The sequence below is a fragment of the Cloeon dipterum genome, chromosome 1 (genome assembly GCF_949628265.1).
Source record: "Cloeon dipterum chromosome 1, ieCloDipt1.1, whole genome shotgun sequence".
NCBI classification, from domain to species: domain Eukaryota; kingdom Metazoa; phylum Arthropoda; class Insecta; order Ephemeroptera; family Baetidae; genus Cloeon; species Cloeon dipterum.
Window position 1 is genome coordinate 16,380,486 of NC_088786.1, and position 24,771 is coordinate 16,405,256.

The 24,771-nt window shown below is 42.8% G+C and overlaps 3 protein-coding genes across 8 annotated transcripts; 2 read left to right on the top strand and 1 right to left on the bottom strand.

Moving 5' to 3' along the window:
• The first annotated feature begins 77 nt into the window (after positions 1-77).
• LOC135938723 (uncharacterized) lies at positions 78-1,797 on the top strand. Its single transcript, XM_065482609.1, has 4 exons — positions 78-232; positions 566-1,308; positions 1,361-1,499; positions 1,586-1,797. Exons 2-4 carry the CDS (start codon positions 596-598, stop codon positions 1,742-1,744), a joined length of 1,011 nt encoding a protein of 336 aa, XP_065338681.1. The 5' UTR covers positions 78-232; positions 566-595; the 3' UTR covers positions 1,745-1,797.
• Positions 1,788-22,372, bottom strand: enc (encore). Of its 4 annotated transcripts, none has more exons than XM_065482488.1 (17): positions 22,144-22,372; positions 11,129-11,306; positions 10,180-10,332; positions 9,469-9,569; positions 9,249-9,416; positions 8,727-8,922; positions 8,525-8,672; positions 8,224-8,470; positions 8,084-8,167; positions 7,804-7,988; positions 7,546-7,736; positions 6,023-6,507; positions 5,435-5,711; positions 5,263-5,377; positions 4,531-4,642; positions 4,141-4,462; positions 1,788-3,360 (listed from the first exon to the last, which is right to left on the bottom strand). In XM_065482488.1, exons 3-17 carry the CDS (start codon positions 10,193-10,195, stop codon positions 3,290-3,292), a joined length of 2,718 nt encoding a protein of 905 aa, XP_065338560.1. In that variant the 5' UTR covers positions 10,196-10,332; positions 11,129-11,306; positions 22,144-22,372; the 3' UTR covers positions 1,788-3,289. The 4 variants fall into 4 exon arrangements, with proteins under 4 accessions (XP_065338560.1, XP_065338551.1, XP_065338569.1 ...); XM_065482479.1 differs by having other exon boundaries at positions 5,435-5,738; XM_065482497.1 differs by lacking the exon at positions 10,180-10,332 and having other exon boundaries at positions 5,435-5,738.
• On the top strand, positions 21,933-24,319 carry LOC135938729 (phosducin-like protein). Of its 3 annotated transcripts, none has more exons than XM_065482639.1 (3): positions 21,933-22,169; positions 23,066-23,526; positions 23,582-24,319. In XM_065482639.1, exons 2-3 carry the CDS (start codon positions 23,071-23,073, stop codon positions 23,984-23,986), a joined length of 861 nt encoding a protein of 286 aa, XP_065338711.1. In that variant the 5' UTR covers positions 21,933-22,169; positions 23,066-23,070; the 3' UTR covers positions 23,987-24,319. The 3 variants fall into 3 exon arrangements, with proteins under 3 accessions (XP_065338711.1, XP_065338702.1, XP_065338694.1); XM_065482630.1 differs by lacking the exon at positions 21,933-22,169 and adding an exon at positions 22,465-22,487; XM_065482622.1 differs by lacking the exon at positions 21,933-22,169 and adding an exon at positions 22,620-22,753.
• The last annotated feature ends 452 nt before the right edge of the window (positions 24,320-24,771 follow it).

Sequence of the window (24,771 nt, forward strand, 5' to 3'; positions counted from 1 at the left end):
AGTTTGTATCAATAAAAGATAACTTTTTATTTCAAAAAATTTTAAAATTAGCCAGTTTTGAATAATTTTAAATCCAATGCACCCATAATTTGGTGATATTTGTTCTGTGTTCATAACTCCGATAACTATCACTGACTGTAGCACGCTTGCAATGTGTTCATCAAAACATTCGAGATACTCACGTGTGAATTGACTCTTAACCACAAATCTACCTTTTCCTCGAGATATTGACGTAAGTTGCCTAAAGTTCGTTCAGCATGATAAAAATTAGTTGGATTGGAATATATTTGTCGCAAATTGGGATGGAAATTTCGTGCGATAACTGAAATCGGGCACTTTCATTTGTCTATGAGATTTTGTTTTGTCGAGAATGTCGAGGGTTTCAGTCGGAAATTGACACAAAAACGCTAAATCAATTGGTAACACGTAACAAGTTATCGGAGTTTATAATTACATATATGATTCAATAATGAAATACAATTTAAAAAAATGTGTGTATCATCCAAATTAAATGTTAAACCTATGAAAAACCTCAACTTGGCTCTGTCATTGTTTGTGTTTGCAGGTGTAACCGGCTGGTCGCCTGTGCTTTACAATGGTGAAGAAATCGCTCACCCCTTTTAAAGGTCCAAAGGTCGAGACCATCATTGGTGCTAAGAAAGAGAGAAGCCCAAAAACACCCAAAAAGTCAGAGAAGAAGCTAAAAGCTCTGATTGAACAGTCCACGGATCTGACAGTAAATTCTCCTCTGGTTTCTCCGTCTAAGAAGATAAAGAAGAAATCATTTCATGTGATTGATATGCCTGAAGAATTTGGCACTCCTGGAACACCTACCAGTTTGAAAAAGAAGAAGAAGCTGTCGACGATTAAAATGGCAGAAACTGAGAGCCCTTTGGTCACTGAACCAAAAAAGAAGAAAAGATCACAAGTCGCCGAGGCTGAGAGCAGTAACGCCCCAGATGGAACTCCCAGAGACAAGAAGTTGAAGAAAAAGTCCAAAGGACCAGCTGGTGATAATTCGGGAGAAATGGAAACATTGACTCCAGCACCGAAAAAGATAAAGAAATCTGCTGTCGCCACCGAAGAAATTCCTGAACAGCCACAGCCTGTCTCCAGCAAAAAGAATTTGACAAAGTCTGGAGATCTTCAAAAGCCTGCTGGTGCAGCTGATGGTGTCGTGGCTGAAGGAACTCCAAAAGAGGGTGCGGGAAAGTCTGAGGGGGCAAAGAAGAAGAAAAGAAATAGGGGCAAGAAGACTGTCAAGGACCACTCAGCCTACACATTATTTGTCGGCAACCTTGCATTTGAGTAAGTTATTAGATTGATTTATTTGATCTTTGAATTCAATTTTCTCTCACAGCACTACTGAAGAAGACGTGAGAGATCATTTTGGAAAGAAGGGCCTGAATGTCCTGCGAGTTTTCTTCCCAAAGGACAAGGATACCAACTTAATGAAAGGATTTGCATTTGTGGACTTACCTGACAATGACCAATACAATGTAAGAACTTCATTTTATTTAATATTTGAATATTCATTTTAGTGTGACTAATCGACTCATTCTTATTTTCAACATTCAATTTACAGAAGGGGCTCCAGATGAATGGATCGTTCATCAACAACAGACGAGTCAGGGTACAGTTTACCATGCCCGGCAACAAGTCGACTCCTGGCAGGACAAAGGCCATCAAGAAGACCCTCTTCAAGTACGCGGGCTTGAACAAGAAGGGCATCGCTTTCAAATGAACTGTAATATTTACGTTTGTTAGGTAAGAGAATAAAACAGGACTTTGTAAGAATTCCCGAATTATTATTATTCATCTGGAAAATAGTCGTAACAAGACATAATAATGATACACAGCGACTGATTCTCAAAATCAACACTACTGCCGACAAAAATCATAGAAAAGAACAAAACAATGGCTACATGATTAGTAGTTGAAGAAGTAGTAGTAGAACAACCCTTAGGAGTATAATCATCGTAAAATGTCGTAACGTACAGTTAAAATTCTGCCATGGAATAACAAGAAGCATTTTCAGGAGGACAAGTGCGGCTAAATTTTACATTTTTGACTCTCGTTTGCTAAAATCTCTTTTCTCCAGCAAGCCTAAAATGTGTCCTCCGGATTTAGATTTTTACTTTGAAACACACAAATTAGCACTAAAAGAGATATCTAAGTAATTTGCGCTCTCACATTTCAATCAAACACAGGCCCGTGCGATGGAACAGCACTTTCTTCCCAAATGACTAGTCCATTGTAAAAATAATAACAGGCAGTAAACATGTTAAGTGTCGCGAGTTGTTGAGGTAATCATCATACTCACAAAATAATAAACGCTGACTAACTTAAATATGCGAGTGTAGTGAGGTAATTCGAAATCGGCAACTGAACCGGCGTTGATATCGACTGATTGCGCAGTTTTGTGCGAGTTCTTTTTGGGAAGGGAGGACTCTCCAAGCACGACTTGAGGAACAGAAGAAACACAGAGTACAACGCAGATGATTCTGTAAGAGTGACTGGAGAGGTCCAGCCTTGAGCGTTGTTGATCACAGAGTCTCACAAAGACAGAGCTGCTTTTATTGCTGGAGCGCGCTTTTCTACTTTGAATGTGAATGTGTGTGTTTGTGAAGTGTGTGTGTGTGTGTGACATTTAATGAGATTTATTATCTTGCTAATAGGGGTTCGTTCACATTAGACATAATGATCAGTATTACATTTGATTTTCATCCAGACTAGGCTCAAAAACAGCTGCCCGGATCGAGCTGTACAGACACATGCAGTTAAAATGATTATAGTTAGATTTACTTATATAGTTTCACCTCTCAGTTAATAATGGAATTGTGCTATCGCCATCTTGTCTCGTTTTGTTATTAATACTTGGTCGAACGGTTAAAATTCGGGCTAGCAATGCAGTATAAAAAGTCATCCTCGTGGTGATGGGACAGGAATGACAGCATCTCTCGGTATATTCAAGTACGCAAAAGTGTTTGTTAAATATGCGATCATCGGAGTGAATTAATGCATTATTTATAATTGCGCGCTACTCTCTCTCTCTCTCTCTCTCTCTCTCTCTCTCTCTCTCTCTCTCTCTCTCTCTCTCTCTCTCTCTCTCTCTCTCTCTCTCTCTTTCTCTCTAAATGGTGAAAAATTAGCAAAACCGTCAAAGAGGGTGGTCTTTTCTTTTCAATGGAGAAGGTCGAAGAAGAAAAGCAGCAGCAGTGAAGTCTGTTAGTATCCTATGGCAGGGGCACTGGGCAGAGGGATGGGGAGCCAAGACGTTGAGGATCTCTTAAGGCGGCAGTCGGAACCTCCCACCAATCATTATTGTTCTTTGGTCTGTCAGTTCATGGTTGTCAGAAGCTGAAAAATATAGGTCACATGACACTAGATTTCATCTAATAAATTCATGGCATAATTTTAAGGATATATCAAACGGTGCCTAACCAGCAAATCAAGAATTTAAGACGTTTTTCTAATACCGAAACTTTCAATGCTAAGGTTTTTGGCAAGACAATTTAAATCGTGTAGTATCCAACAATTAAGTAAGAGATTTCCTCAGGAGAAAATAATTTATTTGACGCTGTTTGCAAGTCATGGAGTACGGAAGGTTAAAAATCTTTCTGGGATTTATAATGGGAAATCATTCACATTCGAATCCCAACACGTTTTCAGTAGATCGTGGTGATAATTTATAGGTAGTCTGTAGGCTTTACCTGACAAGATGAATCAATCGGTGGGTCACTTTTTTACTTTCAGGACAAGTTCGGTTTTTTTAAGATTCTTATTGCCGTGACATTTGCAAATAATTTAGCCAATTAACAGTTCCAGACCAAGCGTAAAAAATTTATAAGTAGACTACAAGGAGTTGTTGCCTTATTTTTGTCGTTAAGAAAAAATTATAAAATTAATTTTCAATAAAATTAATTTTAACATTTTTAATTGCAACTTAATATGTTTGGTAGTAAAAAAAAAACAATGCAAGAAAGTTTTAGTCTCTCTTTTGGCACTAAGGGATATAAGCTGGCCGTTTGCACTCAACAAAAACCATAGGAAATTTCATCAGCTTTTAGAACATGTTTGGTTTTTGAAATCAAATTAAAATGTTAAGCATTTTGTGTACTAATTTTTAGTGATGGCTACCTTGAGTGGGTTGATTTTGATGCTGCCTCAGGCGAGGCCAGAGCAGTTTGAGAGGCACGGCTGTGTATGGTGGGTGTGCAATGGTCCCTTGTCTGCCCGGCAAGAACCAGCTGGGGAGAGAAGAAGCGCTAGGAGAGAGGAGGCTAACAGTTCCAGCCGGCTGGGTCACCAGGCGCAGTGGCCACTGACTGGGACTCCATGGTTGACTGGTCGGCAGGCAACCACGAAACCATGCACTGTCCACCGCCTGCGCCAGGAGGGGGCTGCTGTCCGGAGGGGCCATTGACTCGTGGCTGTTGCTGCTGCTGGCTGCCGTTGGCACCTGCCCACTTGAGGTCACAATCACGTTGATTAACAGGCGCTCTACTACAGTTGGCCCATGCCACTTACCTGATTCGGAGGGCTGAAGCAGTACGAAGGGCACATTCCTGTCACAGGGGCGGTCGGGTAGTAACCTCCAGTACTGGCAAACGTCACCCCTTCACCCGACGGGGCTGGTGCCCTGTAAAAACAGGAGAGCCAAGAAGCTAGTTAAAAATCGATCATAAATTTACAAGCGCAAGCTAGCAAATTATATTAATTTTGCTTACTCTTGAATGTTCGCGTTTTTTTACTATTATTAATTCTACAATTTTGAACGGTTTTACACGGTCTTTTTAAGACATTAAGGGCTATATAAAATTCAAAAAACACTAAAAATTGATTTTCTTAAAAATTATTAACGAAGTCTTTTATTTAGGATTAATTGAAATGCAAGAGACAATTAAAAATATCAATATTCTGATTTTTTTCATGAAATATGGCTTAGAGCAGTAATCAAAATTAAAGTAGAGCAATATAATACGATGCTGTATGTTCGCAACAAAAATAATGTCTGGCAATTCAATCCATCTTCAATAAAAATTAAATTTGCTAACATAAATATAAAAATTTAAATTGAAAATTTCATATTTTTGCGTTTGCGTCAAATTTCACAATTATGCACCTCATTTAAAGATCTGTTTCGTAAATCAAAATTTTTACAAAAATCTGCAGAAGTAAAATTATTTCTCTTTTGAATATTTTTAGTTGAAAGTTTTAAAACCTGAAAGTTAAACCGCAAAATAATAAAATTAATTTTGCCTCATGGACGGTGTGTGTTGGGGCTGGAACATCTGGCCAACGTTGTTATTTGGCGGCGCAGCGGCAGTCATCATTGTCTGCGGTGGAGAGTAGTACCCAGCTTCAGTATTTCCTCCTATATAATTCAGCATTTTTCTATCAAGTTCGAGGCATATATCAGCAAAATATCTACCTGAATGGGGAAAAACTGCCACTGGTGGACGCTGAGGTTGGACAAGAAGAACTGTCTGCTGAGAGGCTGGCAGTATTACATTGGGTGGTTGCTGCGTTGAAACTGGCGGAGGGGGCAGAAGAGGAGGGCGCGGAGGTGCTTGCTGAGGCTGCTGCCAACCAGGGGCGGCCACAACGTAGCTTGAGGGGGGTGCAGCAGGACACGTTGCTGCCTCGTTGATTTGCATGCCAGCGACATACGAAGTGATTTCAGGCATGCAGCAGCCCTCTTGTGAACACTGCAACGTTTTGATCGCCTTTATGCACTTTTTGTTTCGGCAATGACAAAGAGAATTAATAAATCATATTAATACTGAGTACACATAATATCTGATGATCAGAATTTCACTGGTCAACGCTTGTTTCATCAACCTAGACGTTTATGTACTAAAGAACCCACCGCGGGGCATCCAATAACAAAAAATATTAAATATTTATTTCTGAAAAAATATTTCGATTCAGGTTTTTTGAAAAATTTCCATAGCAGAACAATTTGGAATGACAGAGACTAAAATTACTAATTTTTTGATATTACCAAAGAAATACCAACCTGTGAGTGGTGAGAGTGGGAATGCTGGGCTGGCGGGGCAGCTTGATACGAGTAGATGACCTGCGGCTGCTGCGTGTACTCGGCGGGGGGCGGCGGGGGTGGAGGGGCGCACGTGTAAGTGGCGTGCACCTGGATGGAAGGAGGTTGCGGCGGAGGGTCTGAAGTGGTTAGCAGCTTCGGGGGGTTGCTGGGGTCGTAGCGGTAGACGGAGCCGTCGCTGTTGAGGTACGGCTGGCCGGTCTGCGGGTTGATGAGCAAGCTGCCGGCCGGCACGCTGTCCATGTTGGAGACGGCCCACATCAGGGTAGGGCCCAGAAAGTGTTGCTGCAGGTGAGCCGGCATCTGCATTGGGCCTTGCGGTAAGAGGGGCGTCGCCGTTGGAGACGGAGTGGCCGACATGGTCGCGTCCGACCGCTGAGATCCCAGAGACTTGTAGCCCGAGCTGAGGGGTGAGAGACGCGAGGCAACGCTGCTTGTGCCCGAGTCTGAAATGGAATTCCCATTGCAAAAATAACTGTCAAAAAACGTACATGTTTGCACGATAGTGATTTAAAAAAAAACTCCCAAAATTTGTAGAAATTACTTATAAAGGCCTTTAAGAATAAAACAAAATAATTTATTTTGAATGCTTTCAATATTTAGCGTCAGAGCTAAATTTACCATACACTCGAGAAAATATTGGCATTAGTATGCATTTCTTTATACATCACTAAAGAAATGTTATAAAATAAATTTAAAAAAAACTTTCAGTTAATTTTAAGTAATCCTAGATCCGATTCCTTTTACTGTCGCAACTGAATTGTATTTTTGATTTGCAAAATAAAAACCATCCTAGCTTCCAAATAAGATTCACGGCTTGCACAAAACATCGTGATAAACACAATATCCTTTTCCTTTCATATTTAGCATAATGGAAATTGCAAATAGGGGAAGAATTAAAATATTATTTTGCCTAATATACTAATAAAAAATACTTTCGGCGACTATCAAATCTAAACAACCCGTAAATTTTCAGAATATATCAAGCAAGGGCGGAATATGAATTTTAATTTATGCTAACACTCAAAGAAGGACAGTTTGTTACGCGTTTTAAACCGTCCGCAGCTACACTTTGGTGCGTACGTGGACGCACTCACCAACCAGCGCGTCACTAACTTAACAGGGCTATAAGCTGGCAGTTTGCTCTACGCAAAAACCATGGCACGTGATTTTATAAGTTCCCAAAGAATGTATATATTGTGAAATTATTAACCGTGATTCAGTGATTCAAAGAAAAACAGCCCTAGCACAAGAACGTGAGCTGGGATACAATGCTAAGAAGTTATAAATGCAATAAATAATTCTAGTATTTTCTGCAATGAAGGGACTGAGTGAGTTCTTTAAGAAAAGTCGTGCAGAGGTCGAGAATTTCTCTTAGATTATTGGAAAATTTGGCATCAATACGCAACATTATTTTTTGAAAAAAAAAATGGCATGAAATAGATAACATGACATTTTTAAGTAAAATAATCTGCTTTGCCTACCTTGCTTGGTCAGGAGACGAGCGCCAGCGCTGTGCGTGCTGACCATACTGTCACCCCTGGCTATGCTAGGCGCTGTAGTTCCTCCGGAGTATCCACCAAAGCTGTACGACTTTGAAACAGCTTGGCGCATGGAGTTCGAGCGGAGAATGTCTCTGCTCTCAAACGACTCCACTTTGAGAAGTCGGCTTGGTCTACGGTAAAAGGGAGAAAAAGCAAGAATTGGCGGCTGATTCACGCTAGGATCGAGGCAAAGCAAACCTCAAAGAAGAGGAATGAGGAGGGCTGGGTCGCAGAAGCTGAGGTCTGCCGTCAGAACTGTCTGAACTACTCCACGTTTGGCCCCCTGCCGCCCAGGAGCTGCGCAAGTCCTCCTGACTCGACCTCACTTCATCTCCTTCGCTCAAACCGGAATCTCCTCGCATCACGCGAATCATACCTTCCCCCTACAACCAAGCCGTGATTAGTGGTAATCAGCGCGGTGTAAGCAGCTTGTTAGTGTTTCAGATCATGCGAATTTTTGTTGGCACGTCCTGCTTACCTCCTTGAAGATTCTTTTTCGAACTTTCTCATACTCTTCTTCCCTCTCTTCGAAACTTTTACTTCGGCGACTATCAGCACTAGCCTGTCAGACGGAACAATTTTAATTGGGATTGAGCACTTCACGAGGCAACAGCTCACTTTAGAATTTGGGTCATCCAGCGAGTTCGTATCCCTCTTAAGAATCGACTTGCGTGGTTCGATCTCCAAGTCACCCCTTATCTGGTCTCTCAGTCTGAGGTCTGGAGTCTTCGAAGTGGTGGTTTTACCAACCACCACTTGAGCCCCTGTAGAGTCTACATTGTGCTCCATGTTGTACAGAGCTGCCATTCGATGTACCAACATTCGTTGATAAGACGACATAGGAGGGAATTTGAACTGTGTACGTCTGCCAAAAAATGTAGTTAGCACGATTAGAACATTACCGATCACAAATAAATACTTTGTGTCTTTGACAAGGTTTTGCAACTCTGTCTCGATGCGCAACAGCAGCTGCCTGTCTTTGTGACTTCGGTTGACTGTTTCTGTTAGGAACGCTGGCAAATCGACGCCAGAACTGTCTCCGGTTGGAGGTTGCTCAGTGCTGGAGTCTGCAAGAATAAAGCTTAGTTGCGGGAGAAACCGATTATTTCGTAAAACGCAACCTCTTGACAAGCTGAGAGGAGAGTTGCTGTCCATGCTGCCCTGAGACGAACCCTGCTGCTTGAGTCGCAGCCTAGAACTCGGCCTTCCCGCCCCTGCAGGAGGTTCCAGGGTCGCCCTTTCAGGGTCTGGTGGCGGCGAAGTTTCCTCCCTCATTGCATGACTCCTGACTAGAAGTTTCACCTTACTGTTCTGTGACTGAAATTTAAAGATATGTTGCAATGGTTGTTGAGCAAAGCATATATACAATAATATGAAATTAACTTATAATATGACATTATTTTGTCTTCGTGAAAAACTTACAATGGTTGTTACAGGCGATATTTTTTAAATTAAAATCGCAGTTTCGACTCTAGAGAGATTGCTTTTGCTCGTATTTAGAGAACCTTGTATTCATTAAAAAATTTAAACAATAATTAAGATAGTTCCTGAGCCAACTCTTGCTTTGATCCCCGGGGGAAAGCTTTACTGATTTATTTTTCCTTACTCAGAGTAGATATTTAACTTTAAATCATGGTGTTTACCTTTTGCCTAACAGGAACACTTGGCCCTGACGACTCGAAAGGTGGCGGTTCACCAGTCTGTTCGTCAGCCTCGTTCTGTTCCTCGTCGCTGGCTACAGTTTCGGCGTTGAGATCATCTTCGGCTGCTTCTTTCACGTCAAACTCTTCACTCCTGGCTTCCTCGTCCTCCTGTGCAACGTCAATGAGAAAAATCGCCTAGTCAGACGACGAGTTCTCGAACCTGTTCGCCTAGCGAGTGCTGCAGAGCAGAGATCGAGGAACGCTCCATTTGAGGACTGGCGGGACAGCTACAGGTGCCAGCATGAACCACTATGCTTGGAACTGTGGGGGAAAAAGCACCTTTTTGGTCAGTGGGAATGGGTCTGCGTGGCGTCAGGGAGGATTAACACATAGATGAGTGTGCCTAGTTGGACATAGAGAGCAAAGTCACACTCCGCAAAACACCAGTGGTCAACAGTCATCAGGAAAAAAACGGAAATTTAACAATATTCCTTGCTCAATTTAGGTTTCAATGCAATTGGTTTCCATTTATCATATATGTCTTTTTATATTATTTACACGGTGGGAACAACTATACGTATAACAAGTGTGTTTTGTTAGGGGTTGAATCAAGAGATAGAGTCGAGGAGCGTGACACTGGCGGGGTTGTGCAAACATGAAAGGAATGAGCGTGCAAAAGGAGATGGGGTGGAGTAGGGAGCAACCAAATATGATGAGTGGTTTTGGGCATAGTGCGACACAAAGTATGAAAAATAACCATTGAAACTGCGTGGGTGGATAACGACTGGTGTGATTGATGACATGGGAGGAGCACATAAGAGTGTGTTTGTGTAAGAGATGACAAAATAATTAGAGCGTAAGGTCGAGCAACTAATTAATAGGATAAGTGGCAAAAGAACAAAAGATATTTGTATACTTTTTGCGTACTCACTTTCTAATCTGGCCATGATTTTTGATATTTAATTTAGACAACTGATATAACTTATTGGGCTAATTAGAGCGAGCGAGCGAGCTTCCTACGTTGTGTGTGCACCTTGCATTGTACAGGCAGAGGTTTTCAAGAGGGTACTCAAGCATCTGAAATCTGCGCGGAACAATTAATTTTCACCACTTCAGATTGTCCCTCACAGTTTTATTACTTGTGCAAATCAAAGCGATTTTCTAGCTATAAATGTTCAAAATCGGGGGGGTCGGTTCCATCTCTGCTTGGGGGGGGGGGGAGAACGATCGTGGGACATTAAGTCGGGGAAGTCACAATCGAGCTTCAGCGGAGGGCGCACAAGAAAAGAGGCACCAAGGGCAAACAATAATTGATTGGAAAATTGGTTTCAAATTCGCTCCGTTTCCCTGTATTGGCTTCGTCAAACAAACACTTACATTTTTCCACCTACGCTCGCGTGCGTTTGCAGCTTTATTTGTCCTTGGTGGCCTTTTATTTGGGCTGCGGATCGATATGGATGGAGCGCCGTTTCAAATCACAATTAATCACACGTCCGGTGACACGGAAACGTCGCCGGCCAAGAAAATGCCAACGACGATCGTGCGAACGCGTCGCGAGACACGACAAAAGAAAAAAAAAGAGTACGGGAGACACATCGCATGCTTTTCCACCCCATCGATCATGCAATTTCGGCACTTTTTTCAAGTAATATTATCGCGCAACACCAACCAGAGGGAACGGTAGGACACACCGATAGAGTTGGCGCTCGCGACAAAATCGCGTCGTTCGCCGCGTGAGATCGAGAATAGCGGAATAAATTGATCAAAATAATCAGCGCAGGGGTGTGTTCGTGTTAGTGTGAGTGTGTTTGTTTTGGTTTTTGGGGGCAATTTAGATTGGAAACTGGTCTGTCTGGCCGCGTTCGCCGACGACGTGTTACCTTGGGCATCTAGCTGTTTCGCTTGGGCCGTTGCACTGCCGCCGCCTGAGGTGGCGGGTCCGTTGCTGGCCTCCTCCGAAAAGGACGGAGGCGGCGCGCCACTGGTGCTCGACGACAGCTCTTTTCTTACTTTGCCAACAGCGCGTTTCAAACTTGCAGAATGCCTCGGTGGTTTCAGCTGCAATCAGATGAGAATGTATTTTGAAACTCCGGTAAAAGTGAGATAGAAGGCATTGAATTCTTTTTTAAGCAAGCCCCAAGTATCCAAAGACACCCAAGAAGGAAAATTTAAGATTTTCTTTCTAGATAATCTTTTTGAAGGAGATTCGATTCACAGAATGTGGTGTCAACAAAACAGTCAAGTCACTCAACTCATTCAAATTCCTGGAAATGTTCCCATTGAAACAAATATTAAAATTTGCATTTCCAGATTCATTTGAAATTTTACCCCTACGAAACATTGAAAAGTGAACACTGTCTATCTGTAAGGAGGGATTTTTTCAAAGAAAGTGTTTATGATGAGAAATAGTTCTGTAGTTTTTGCAACCCTTGTGGTGAAACAAGAAACTGTTCCATCTTAAATTCTGCAACTAGCAGCGATTTATAGACAAGTTCCAAGTATTTCAGTAAAGAAGCAATTCAACTTATAAAAACATTTCTGGTATTTTGCAATTCATGATTTATCGACCTCCCTTGAGTGGCTTTTACGACATTTCACTGCAGGGTCAAATTATTAGTCGCGACGAGAAATTCTATTTCTAAACAAGGTAGTTAGAATCGCAGTGATGAAATGACTACATTCGTGGGTGCTTTACACCATTTGCTTTGATGATTAAGCGCCTCGAATTGCTTGATAATTACAAGTGACAAGAAGCCCGAGCGCACGCGATCCCGTTCAAATGTCAAACTGGCACGGCAAAACATCAGCAATAAAAGAGCGCGCATCAGAACTCGAGACTGAAAATTGGAAAAGTCATTAGGCTACTCGGTAATTTGGAAAATAACTCTAGTGCGACGCGAGGGTGAGATGCATATTCGCACGGAGAGAGAGAGAGAGAGAGAGACACACACACACACACACACACACACACACACACACACACACACACACACACACACACACACACACACACACACACACACACACACACACACACACACACACACACACACACACACACACACACACACACACACACACACACACACACACACACACACACACACACAAGCACATAAAAGAGAGGCAGATCGTAAAAAGTGGCGGTAATATACCGTGAGCCGGCGCGATTATTCAGGCGGGCGTTCGTTATCGCGATGCCCAACATGCCAGGCCGGCTAATATGGATTTCGGGTAATCAATTTCGAGGGTGCAAGACGAAGTTTGAAGGTCGCACCTCCCAAATGAGTGGCACGGAGTGGAAAAAAATCAATCCCCGGCAGGCTTCGCGTGCGCCTAATGGCAAATCAAAGTCGCCGACCGGCAAAATGCTGCAAATCGGCGCGGAATTCAACTTGACCCTCGGCGGGCGGATGATTCGGCGTCGAGGGGTCACGCAACATCAGTGCAGGGTGAATCATGCCGCCGCCGCGGGGTGGCCAAGGTCAAGGCTGTTGCGGCGTTTAATTGCGCGCGCGGCATTGTTATCAGCAGACGCTCTGCATAAATTACCAAACTCAATCGCACTTTCTCAGCAGCAGCCTTGCCTAGGCGGGGTAGCAACCCCGCCGGATTGTGTCGGTACGTGGCCCTAATCATATCTCTACGATGGAGTTTGGCGCAACGGGCTTGCGTGTCCAAAATCACTGCTTTTTTTCGTGCAGATTACATGTTTCTAGACGGCGTTGTTTCCAGCAATCTGCTGTTAAGAAAGGTCGGCGAAATGAACCCGGAAAACTCTCTCTTGTTTATTCGCTGATGTACCTACAGAAAGGCGAGAAAGGGATTATTTGCAAGGAGATGAATCACAGTTATCTACGATAACAGCACAACTATACAAATCAAAGAAACTTTTTATGGTCAGAAATTGAGATTATTTGGGAGCGTTTGGCAAAATTTTGTTAAATATCTAGTGCATGTATTTTAATTTAATTTTTCGAGTAAGCGAATATCACTGCAATACATTCAATCAACACGTAAAATAACCCCGTTTCAGTTCTTTTATCCAAAGATACGGCGTTCCTGTGCACTTTGACATTCTTTCTATATAGCACGACACAGACTGGAATTTGTGGAATTTCCAGATGGTTGCGTGCTAACTTAACTTTACTCTAGGGGAAAATGATTATGATGAAAAATGCCACGCATCTGATTCACTTTATCAAGGATCACTGAACAGAATTCAAAAAATGCCGCACAAATGCACGATTAATAAAAATCGAAAAAAGGTGAAATTTTTAACGTAAAATCCAGATTAATATCCAATGTAAATGGCATCAAATTAAAAAACACACCAACCAAAAGATATCTATTTGAAATGAAACGTGATTCATTATGTAGATGTAAATAGAAAGAAATGAATTTGGCATTTGATGTGGAATTCATTTCCAATATTATTTATAGATATTTTAAGGTGGCAAGCATTGATAAATTTTGTATGCGTACTTATAGATACCGAAAAACAACAATGGGCAAACCAGCAACAACGCAATTAAGACTCATTTTCGGTGCACCCGTTAAACCCCCTTATCAAAACGGTTCAATATTTCAGGCACCACAACAAAAACTCTTACTGGATTTTCTGAGGCTGGACCTGAGGAAGGGCGAATGGTTGGCCCGGAGCGTCGAGGGTGCGGAAGGGGCGAGAGACGAGTGTGTACTGCTGGTGGTGAGGAGGCGGCGGGCGCACTGCGAGGTGTATTTGGCCTTTAACAAGGGGCCGAGACACATGCGCCCTGGGAAAGCGCGTGGGTGGAGAGATGCCGCCCGCCGCGTGCACCTACACACGCCACAGGTAAATGTCATGAAGCAATTATCGGAAAAGCGAAAAGCGGCCGAATCTCGCAACGCAAGAGAGCATCCTCTTCGCACCGCCACTTCCTCTCCATGACCTACATCTCTGGCCGCGAAGGCATTTCTTGTTTGTTTTCGCCGTCGCAAGGGAGTCTGCCCGCCCGTCCGCCCGTCGGTCCGCGGGGCAAACAACCGGCCGGCCGACCAGCTTGGTCCATTATTATATTTGCATGTAGGCGAGAATAGAAAATCCCGCTGCCCGTAAAAACACACCAGCAAGGCTGTGGTCTAAACATTTTTTCGCCACGGCTCCTACTTCGCACCCACTCATTTCACTGTTGCTGATGCTGAGCGAGAAATTTTGCTCCCTGTTTTCAAACTGTGTGAATAATTAGCCAGCTTTTTTATGAACTCAGGAATATAAGCGGGACATCAAAAGATGCGCGCTTCGTGTTGGAAATTAATCCAGCTATTTTTGGCCTTTGAGTTTGGTATCGCAAAAAAATGAGTGAAAGAATGGCAATTTTCAACATTATGTCCTTTATTTGATTTTATTGTAAATGCCTCTAGACGTGTTTTTGTAGAGATTTGGTCTAACACATTGTAAATGTGTGTCTTATAACAGATTAAACTCATTTCTAAAAGCATTATTCCTTCGACTTCCCTTTCAAAAATGAAGAGGTGGTCGCACATATAATTACAACAAAAACACTCTCGCCGGGAAAATTGAAGCAGACCGCGCAGTTCTCGTATGCTCAAAATGTGCAAATGCCAAGTGTCAGCGCTCGATTCAACCCCGCCCCGTGACCTTTGACCTCGCGGGTCGAGGCACGGTGGGATTCCCTGCCTGACGGCACCAGGGGATGAGTCATCGCGGTCTTGCTTGACTTCTGCGTCCAGATATTCTCTCCCTCTCTCTTTCCTCTATCAGGCGGTTGATAGAATGAGAGAGAGAGAGAGAGCAAGATGGGCCGCCGCATAAATATCGACCATGCGCGCGAGCGGCCCTGACCCGTTTCCCGCGCGCGGTGCCGATAATACACCTAGCCCGTCGAGCCGCCCGCCCCATCAGCAGGCATCCCCTTTGGACAAAGTGACTGGAACTCGGTTCACTCACCTCTCTCACTCACTTACTCACTTTGTGCTGCTCTCGCCTGGTAACAAACACGGCTCGTGCCGAAGCGAGACACACACACGCGGACGATTGCAAAAACGCGGCCTTCATTTCGAATGACGGCCGGACGATTTCTGATCCTGCAGCGGGGTGCAAACGAGCTCTAGCAAAAAGTTGGTCATTGACGGTGTGCAGCTGGCTTGCTTGCGAAAGGGCTCTCTTGGAGAGTGAAAGGGTTGGGCAACTTTTGGCGCAGTTGCTTTATCGCTTTCCTATGAATGAGGAAATGCTATATCGAGAGTTTGTTTGCCCATTAAACGCATTCATCCTTGGACCTGATAATCATCGGATTTTGAGCAAACATGCAGCATTGGAAAGCTTGACAATGAGTTTGATGTCGAGTTTTATGCACTACTTATATAGCTTTTAAAAAGGGAAAGAGAAATTTGTGTGATAGGAGAGAGTCAACATTATTTTTGTTTCTTCCTCACTTAAATATATTTAACTGCTCCGAAATTCCCGGTATGAAACTTTTTGTGTACAATGATTTATTTGAGAAAAATAACAATATCATCATTCTGAAGCAAAGTTATAGTTCCACCACTTAATGCACTTTGAAACGTGCAACGATGTAATGACGGCCTGCTTGAGTCTTGAGTGAAATATTTTATCTTTTATTCACCTTCCAATGCACCACACATTTTGTATTCAAATTCATTCCTCAGATGCCCTGTTATCAAGGGAATGTTTTAGCCCGCATGAATGAAGCATATTGAGTTAATTCAGAGGCGTCTTACTGAAAGCTCTGAAGATCATAACAAATGATTTTTCTTCAGAGGCGATAAATAACCTAGCACACCCATAAAATATGAAGAAATCAGCGTCAAAATTGATGGCCGCGTTCGACAAACGAGTGAAACAAACAGAAAAGGCTGCGGTGGGCTGCTGTAGGGCGAAAATAAACAAGGAAACGAAACATGCGTCGTCCTCGTGCTTTCGCAAGCGAGCGTTTCCCGCAAAAAAAATATTTAGGGCATTCCTGGCCTACCGAGAGCGAAAGAGGAGAGCTGTTGGCAAAAGAGTGACCGGTGATTAATTCGGTGTCAGTGGCTGAGTGATTCCGGCGAACGGAATTGCAACTGGAGCGCAATGCATCGTTTCAAAAGCGCTCGTTGCAAAATCATTTTCCCTCTCAAACGCAATACACACACACGCCGCTTCCCCTTTTCTGCAAGCCAGCCGTGAACGAATGAACGAACGAACGCGCGAGCGAGCGAGCGAGCAGCGCGATATTCCAGCATCGATTTCATTGCAAAACGCGCTGCCATCTTTTTCGACGAAGAGCTTGCCCAAGAAAAACGTTCGCTTCTGCGAATTTTCGCCTTGCAATTTTGCACTAAATGCATTTCACAGAAGCGTCTCTCATGCGGGCGAAGAATAGATTGTACTCGCTGTCAGCACACTTCCGACGCTGACAAACGAGCAAAGTCGAATGATTCGAGAAGTGAGATCGCGTTAAATAGAGCACACGTGTATTTTCACTCTGGAAAAATAGCTTATAGCTATTTATTCTTGCAGTTTTTCAAATATAACAACATTTTACTTGGATGTTCAATTTAAAATCCTTTGTAATTCAAGAGAAACAAGGTTTATGCGAGATTTGAAGCAATTTTTTGTTTTTTAAAAACAAATTTTTTACTTATAAATCTGATTTGAATTTTTTTAAAAAGTTTTAGGTGGACTGGAATTTTCAAAACTGCTCCAGTTAATTAAAACTCTGTATTAAACAAGGATTAAATATTGATATTATTCATTTTCCTTGTTGTTATTAGTTTTAACCATGGGAATTTCTTCAATGAAAAATAACAAATCCCTCAACTAAAGTCTCACTTCACTAAAGAAGAGATAGATGGTCGATTCCATTTCCTGCAGAGATTAGTGGTCAAGAAAGGAGTGGGCCAATTTCTCGTTCGGCCATAAAAATGGGGCAGCCGATAATTAAGAAAGGACCTCGCCCAATAACACTGAGAGGACGCACCCCAAGTTTGAAGCTGGTGTGTGTGTTCAGCAGTAAATGGAGTGACGCAGATTGGGTGCGAGAGCGATAAAAATTCCCTGCAGAAAGGGGTGGCCACTTGAAATGCGACTTTTGACCCCGAGCATTCACACACGCCAGCCACTGATCTAAAATAAATGGAGTTATTTGTGGCTGATAAATGGCATCGTTATCTCCAGCTCGCAGAAAAAAGGTGCTGCGATGAGTAGCAGAGAAATCGGAGAAAAAATATGTACAAGCTCAGCTTGGAAATTAAATTGTTGTCACGTGCAACACACGAATTCGAAAAGAATTGCAAGACAGTAGCAAGTTAAAGCTTTCTTGTTTTTACTTACAAATGAGTGAGATGGATCAATTTGTTCTATTTTGCGTTGGTAGCGTAAAATTATTCATTTCCCGCTATTTATGGCTAATGACACGGAACAATTAGCATAGCAACGGCCAGTAGCATTATTCAAAATTTGCATTTGCACTAGGCGAATGGTAACAGCTGCAAGTGAAAAGTCAACAGCGCTGTTTGCATCCTCTCTAATCAATCCGCGGCACTTCTGACTGACTGGAATTGCGAATTACTCAGCGTGTATCAACCCTGATTAGGAAGTAGGTCAGCAGCTCAAAGCCCCAAGCAGTGATCTACTTTTAGGTGACGGAATTGGGAGCAAAGAATTGGTAGGTTATAAAAAAGGAACATTCTCTATTTCGATCGACCAGTTAAATTTTTCGACGACTCATTCCGTGGAGAGTTATGCAACGTGCTTGTCACCTCTGTCAAGAAGTTGCATAGCTCCCTAAAATGTTTGATGCAGGAGTATAATATTATAGCAGCATTAATTCGTGAATATAGAAGCAAAAAAAACTCGCCGGGAGCCGTCTTTTGTTTTGCCTAGTAGTGTTGGCTTTTAACTTAATTAGGACAAATGTAAACAAATTAAAATTTTACTTGGTTGTCTACATAGGGTTTGTAGCGGTTCCCACACATCTTGGCGTAACTAGGTTTTGTATCAATCACGTTTCACCAAATGTGGATACCATGGTTTCAACTATTATTCTTTGCCAGAAAATACCACATTATATGGTTGCAATTGTTTGTCAAGATTTTCAAAATTCAGGACTTTGCAGCTTTGCAGCTGCTCCGCGTTTATCCGGCTGCAGTGCAGTGGCAGTGGCGATTTTTTTTGCGCAGGGAAATTCACTAGCCCTGCTTCCAGGCGCTGAAAAGCATTTCGCCCTCCTTCTACGCGGTTGGTGCACCAAAGACCGAGCAGCTCACAGCGCGTCTGCCTGCCCCAATAACCCAATTTTCCGCTTAAATAATAAGTCCCACCAGGGCCGCCATTGTCGGTCTCAAGTGTTCCCGGCGATGGGGCCAAAGGCTGCGGGTTGCGTAACCAATTTTTAGGTATTATGTGCGAGGCGCGGTGGCGGCGGCGGCATGTTTTGTTGATGTTGGGGGATCAATGGCTACGGCGCGCTGGTGGTGCGAATCTCGGCCGAGAATAGCCAGCCTGGTCGGCAGACTGACCAGTTTTTGGGCCGAGATTAGCTGGCGGGCCCGAATCGAGAAAGCAGAAAGCGTGTGCGAGTCCATTCACGCCAGGCTCGCCCGAGCAAACAACACTCGACTCGGTCAAAGAATGAGCCGCTTTCTTTCTTTTTGCTAAAAATGTCGCGTGGACGGATGCCAAGAGGGGCGCGCGCGCGTAACACACTCGCAAACGCACGCGTGCACGGCACACGCATTTTTGATGGGCCGGCGTAGATAGGTGTCTCTTCCTTCGGGCCTTTTGTCTTCGGCATCTTTTGAAGTTTGCACCAGGGTTTATCTTGATGGCGCGGCCCCTTTTGCTGCTTCAAACCACTAACCCTTTTCCAACAGCCACGAATGGCAAGCAATACTGACATTCTTTTTCAAAGAAACTTGCACCATTGAGTGGTTAACTTGTCGCTTTGGAAACTGTCTTGGATAGTTTTAACAGATTACAAAGCAGCTTTGAGCTGAATCGACGAGAGCTTTAAAATTAAAGGAGTGAAATATTTCAAAAGAGGACAAATATTTACAAAAAAAAAACGTTTTACTGAAATAATTCCAGATGGCCTGTCTAATTTCCATACAAAATTAAAAAATTGGAAGGCAGAGGAGAAAAACGAAACAAACTTTGTCACAATAAAGGTGGAAGGGGAGCAAAATAATCAAATTAATTGAGTGTTGTAGACTACCAACATATTTTTAATCGGGAATAGTCATTTTTCTATATTCTGCTACAAATAGGGTCAAGTTTTTTTATGTGAACACCTGCCCATAGAAAAATTCATCGCAACAAAAATAATATGGTGTTTTTTTTAAATTTTTAATTGACCTTGGAATTTTTAACAACGGTAAAGTAATATCATAAGTTAAAAGTTAATCTGAGCAGTTAGGAATTATATATTTGTTTTCGTGAACACGAGGTCAAAAACAATATTTTTCTATATTGTAACGAGTAATTGTATATCACTCGTTGAATTTTGTGTATGATTGATTTATTTCGCCATCTAAAGGATATATTTGGAAATATTTGTAATTCACTATTAGAATGTTTGTGAGCCGGCAAGAGCGAGTGCTCAAGCCTGGCATTAGGAGTGCGTGTCTGGCCGAGTGCAGCACGTAGCTCATTGAAGGTGGAATGGCCACGACGGGCCATGTCCACGAATTACGCACGCTTTGATGCGGATCTGCGTACCTTTGTAATTTGAACTGATGTTCAAATTAATTTTTGTGAGTATTTTCTTATTGTGAATTTCTTTCCAAACTGTTGTTATTCTTTTGTGAATTGTAAATTTATTATGGCGAAATATGTATGTTATAAAGGCAACCTGGCCGATAGGCTGTAGCGTGGACACGGACCAGCTACTATTTTGAATTAAGGACGAACCGATAGGATGTTTAATGCTCGGATCGGATACGTACGAAGAAGAGATTAGCTCCATTGAAGATCGTCGGTTGAAGACTCATTTGTATATTTGTTGAGTATGAATGTAGATTACTAACCATGGAACCAAAATTTATAATTTAATTGCCACACGTCATTTAGAATTAAATCTGACGATTTTTAATTGTTTTGAACAAAATATTCAGGCCATTTCTCCTCTCGCCCCCAAAGAAACTTCTATTCGTTAGAATATTCACAGTTACCATGATTTATGGTCCAAAATGTTAAATGAAAACGAGCTACGCAAACTCTTAAAAATATAAGTCTCGGAGGGAATCAGCATTGACACTTCAAAGTACAAAAGAAAAAAACTGATCAAATTTCTCTGTAAGCGTAAAAACGATAATATGTCCAACCACATTAGACGAGGTTTCAAACTTCTCAAACCTCTTTATTTAAGTCAGCCCGTAACTTTTTGGCACACCATACAATTTCGAGCTCATTAGCAAAGCTCAAGAGCAAAAAACGCGCTGGAATTTTCAAACAAAAAGGACTGCTGCCAAGAAAGCGCATTTTTTACACTCAATGTCAAGAAACGAAGCAACTTTGGCAGCTAGAGGAATGGCAGGCGGGCTGGGAAAGGAAAATAGATAAATAAATAAATAATGGCAGTGCACCGTGCGTGGCGCGCGCGGGTTGCGAAAAAGCAACCAAACAGCAATCGACCTGTTTGTGCACGTGCGTCTCTCTCCGCGGAGTCTCGCGAGACCCCTTCGCCTCCCACCCCCCGGCCTCCCCTCAGCGAGCAGGTGACCAAGCACTCGGGAAGAATGGTTGTTGTTTTTATTTTTCAAGACGTCGTCGTCGTCGTCAGCGGCGGCGGCGGCGGCGGTGCGTGCGCCAAAGTGACGCGAGAGGGGTGCCACTACTTGCTCGGAGCAGGGCACCCCGAATAGGTCATTCCACTCCAAAGGTCAGCGAGAACAATGAGAGTGAACCAAAGACTCCCTCTCGTTAACAGCGCCGACAAGGGCGGAATGACACATAAGACTGCACTGCATTTTGCCTCTTAAAAAATACATGCTGCCAATTGACAAATTATTTTCCCTCGACTCAGCTGACGTCACAAGAATGATGTTAAAAGAGCTCAATTAATGCTTTAATGTTCTGAAGGAGAAAGCTGCGGTGGTATGTGCGATGCGTTGTCAAATTGAGTTTACAGTTTTGGCAAGTAAAAACTATTTTAAGAAAACTATCGTGCACTTTTATTTTACACCAAAAAATCGTAGATATTAAGTTATTTTGGTCTTTTATCGCTGTCAATTTTTTAAATGCAAACAATTTATACAGACCAAATTTTTAACCAAATCCTTGCCTTGCAAGACAAGTGTTTTCAGACCCGAAAATTCCAATCTTAGTTGGCAACACGAACTGGAGTGTTTTTACTGATTTCAGAAGGTGACGTCACAATTGACAAGTGAAGTTTCCATTCCCAGGATTTTAAAAATTCACGATGTTTGTGTCTCGCCTCCCGATGGCAGAGTGGATGAATAATGAAAAGAGAAATTCCTATCGTGAACGAGGAAAATGCAGAGTCGTCGATCCCTTCACAAACAATAATGCATGCATGGCGTCACAGGTACAAACAATATTTTTGTTTCGCCCAGCAGCCTGGCTAACCAAAGCGAGCGGGCAATAATAATTGTCCCCACCACCACCGTTGCCGAATTTCCCGTGTGTGGGATGAATTTGCACAGAAAAAACAACCCTTCAGAAAAAACTACGACCTAAAACACACCCAAAGTGGCCATGCAACAACCCCGCAGGAGCGGGAGCCCCTTTCAGGGCCTCAAACAGCCCACTGACTGGGCTCTCGAACAGCCCCCAGGGACGGCCGCGGCCAATCCGCCGTCCTTCGGCCTGACGACAGGAAAGGCGACATTATGCGGCAGGTGAACGTGAGAGGGTGGTTGCAGGACTTACCTGACGCTCGGAGACGGTGCTCAAAGGTGCAGAGTCGAGTCGCCAACCGATGGTCCGCAATTTTCCTCACCGACAGACAGCAATTGTTCTCCACTGCTGTTCCCCGAGAGCGAAATCAACCCCTGTCCGAAATTCGCATGCGCTACGCGACATCTCTCATCTCGCGTTGTAAACATTTGCCCAGATTCGAGATTCTCTCCGTTCTCCGTTCTCTCCGAAAAAGCCGGGCAGCAGGGGCGTGGTCTTCGATGGATCGATTAAAACTGGACGGACCGGTTACGGTTAACGTTTACAGTTTTGTGCTAAGCAGAAATCTGCGATGATTTGCTAAAAACAGTTCAAGAGTTTGTATAAAATTATATTAAGAATACAATATATTTTATTCCCCATTGAATTGGACTTCGAAGAATTAGATTTTACAGACATGATTCGATTGAAGTTGCCAGCTGATTTACAACACCGTTGTTGTTTTTTTACGTAAAACCGGTCAGTTCAGTTCAGAGTAAGAGCCAAAACAAAGTCAATATCGACTCTAGTTCCGAGTTGATCATTGCTCGCATTCTTTATTATCATTGATTTTTGCATAATTAACGAGTTGGACTAAGTACAGGTGATTAAAAATTATAATCCGTTCACACTCCAGAAAGATTTTATGAATCATAATAATGAAAATAACCGAATAACTTTTGGATTAAGGTCGACTCAATCCTTTTCAAGCACAACAACATTCTGCACGGAGCTTTAAAAAATCGTGCGCTTAATTTTTATAATGTCCAATCCAAACATTACATGGATTTTCCATTCCTTTTGTTATACAATGACACCAAGGCTCAATCATAATAATATGTATTAGTTCTAAAATTGGAACGAATGATAATTAGCTGAGCTCTTATTAATGTTATCAAATTTTATTTCTCTTTAGGACCAATGGCTACGTTAGATGACAAGCTTTTGGGGGAGAAGACCCACTACTACTGTAGCAGCAGTGAAGACGAGGAAGATAACAGCAATAGCTCGGACAATGAAAAGGGCCATGACCACATTGGCGGTCAGATGATTAAATCGTCTGCACAGCTGTCGCAAAGCGCTGCGCCCTGGGAAGGCACCTCGACCAACACAGGTCCCAAGGGTGTCATCAAGGATTGGCAACGTTTCAAGCAACTTGAGGCAGAGAAAGCAGCTGAAAAGGAGCAGGAGCGGCTTGCCCTCTTTAAAAAGCTCTCGCTGACTTGCAGATCGACGCTTGACGAAGAGAAAGAAAAGCAGAAGGAAGAAGAAGAAGACGAGGAATTGTTCCTGGAGGATGCGTTCTTGCAGCAATACATGCAAAAGCGCATGGCCGAGATGATTGCCCACTCAGCCTCTCTTCCTGTTTTTGGAAAAGTAATTTCTAACCTAAATATTGCACTCTCGATGACTTAAACTTGAATTCCTAAAGGTTGTGCCCATCAAGGACTGCATCCAACTGCTTTCTGAAATCGAAGACGAGAACAAAGGAGTAACGGTGATAATTCACGTGTACGAAGAAAACGTGGAGGGTTGTGAGGCGATGCATGGTTGCATCATGTGCCTCAGTCAACAGTATCCCCGGGTCAAGTTCTGCCAGGTGAGCAGTCGGGTTGCCGGTCTGAGTGAGCAATTCCAGGTCAGCGGTGTGCCTGCCTTGCTTGTGTACAAAGCGGGCCAACTGATTGGCAATTTTATTCGAATGACTGACGAATTTGGCGATGACTTTTTCGCAAGTGACGTGGAAAGCTTTTTGGTTCAGCATGGACTTTTGCCAGATCAGAGCTGTGTTCCACAAATCATCAAAAGTGGAGAGGATGATGACGACAGTGATTAATTAGGTATTCATAAGTGCGTGTTTTGCTATTCAATCAAACCTTTTGATAACTGAAACTAGCTTAATTAGTGTTCGGTCTGTTAGTTGAATTTGCCAGAGTGCTAATACCGATTTCATGTAATGATCATGTTTTGCATTTGTATTTATGGGGCCAAATGATTTTTTTAGTTTATGTTGTTCGACCTTCAAGTATTTAAGAAAGATATCTTGAATCTCTACAGGGTACTTAAAGTTTACCACGCAGTTGTTTCCGTGTTTATAAAAATCTGACAACAATTATTTGAGCTGGTGTGTACTATTTAATAAATTAACTACTTCATCGAAACACTTAAATCACGTTTTTTCGCTATTTTTTTTCGCCACTGAGTCCTTTTCACTTGGTTTATCAGAGACTTCTTCATCACTTCCACCATTCTCGCCTGAGGCAGCTAACTTCAGTTCATAGAGTTGTGAAATTTGGTCTTCTCTAAAATGATCCAGATGCTCCTCCGTGAACGTTTGGCCCAAGGGCTTTGCACTTTTGGCTCCTTTTAATCCAAGCTGCTCGGCCAAATTCAGTGCGTACCTCTGTAAATAAAAAAGTGTTTCCCTCGCTTGAGATAAAGTGTCAATATAGGATTCTTACGCTCCACTCCACCATAAAAACATGCGCTTCTTCGGGTGTGCATTTCTTGTGCCTCTTGAACTCGTCTCTCGTATACGCACTGCCCAATTCACTTAACTCAGGAGGCAGCCCTTTATGCAGCCGCATGATGGCCTTATAAAGCGTCCTTACTCGAGACAAA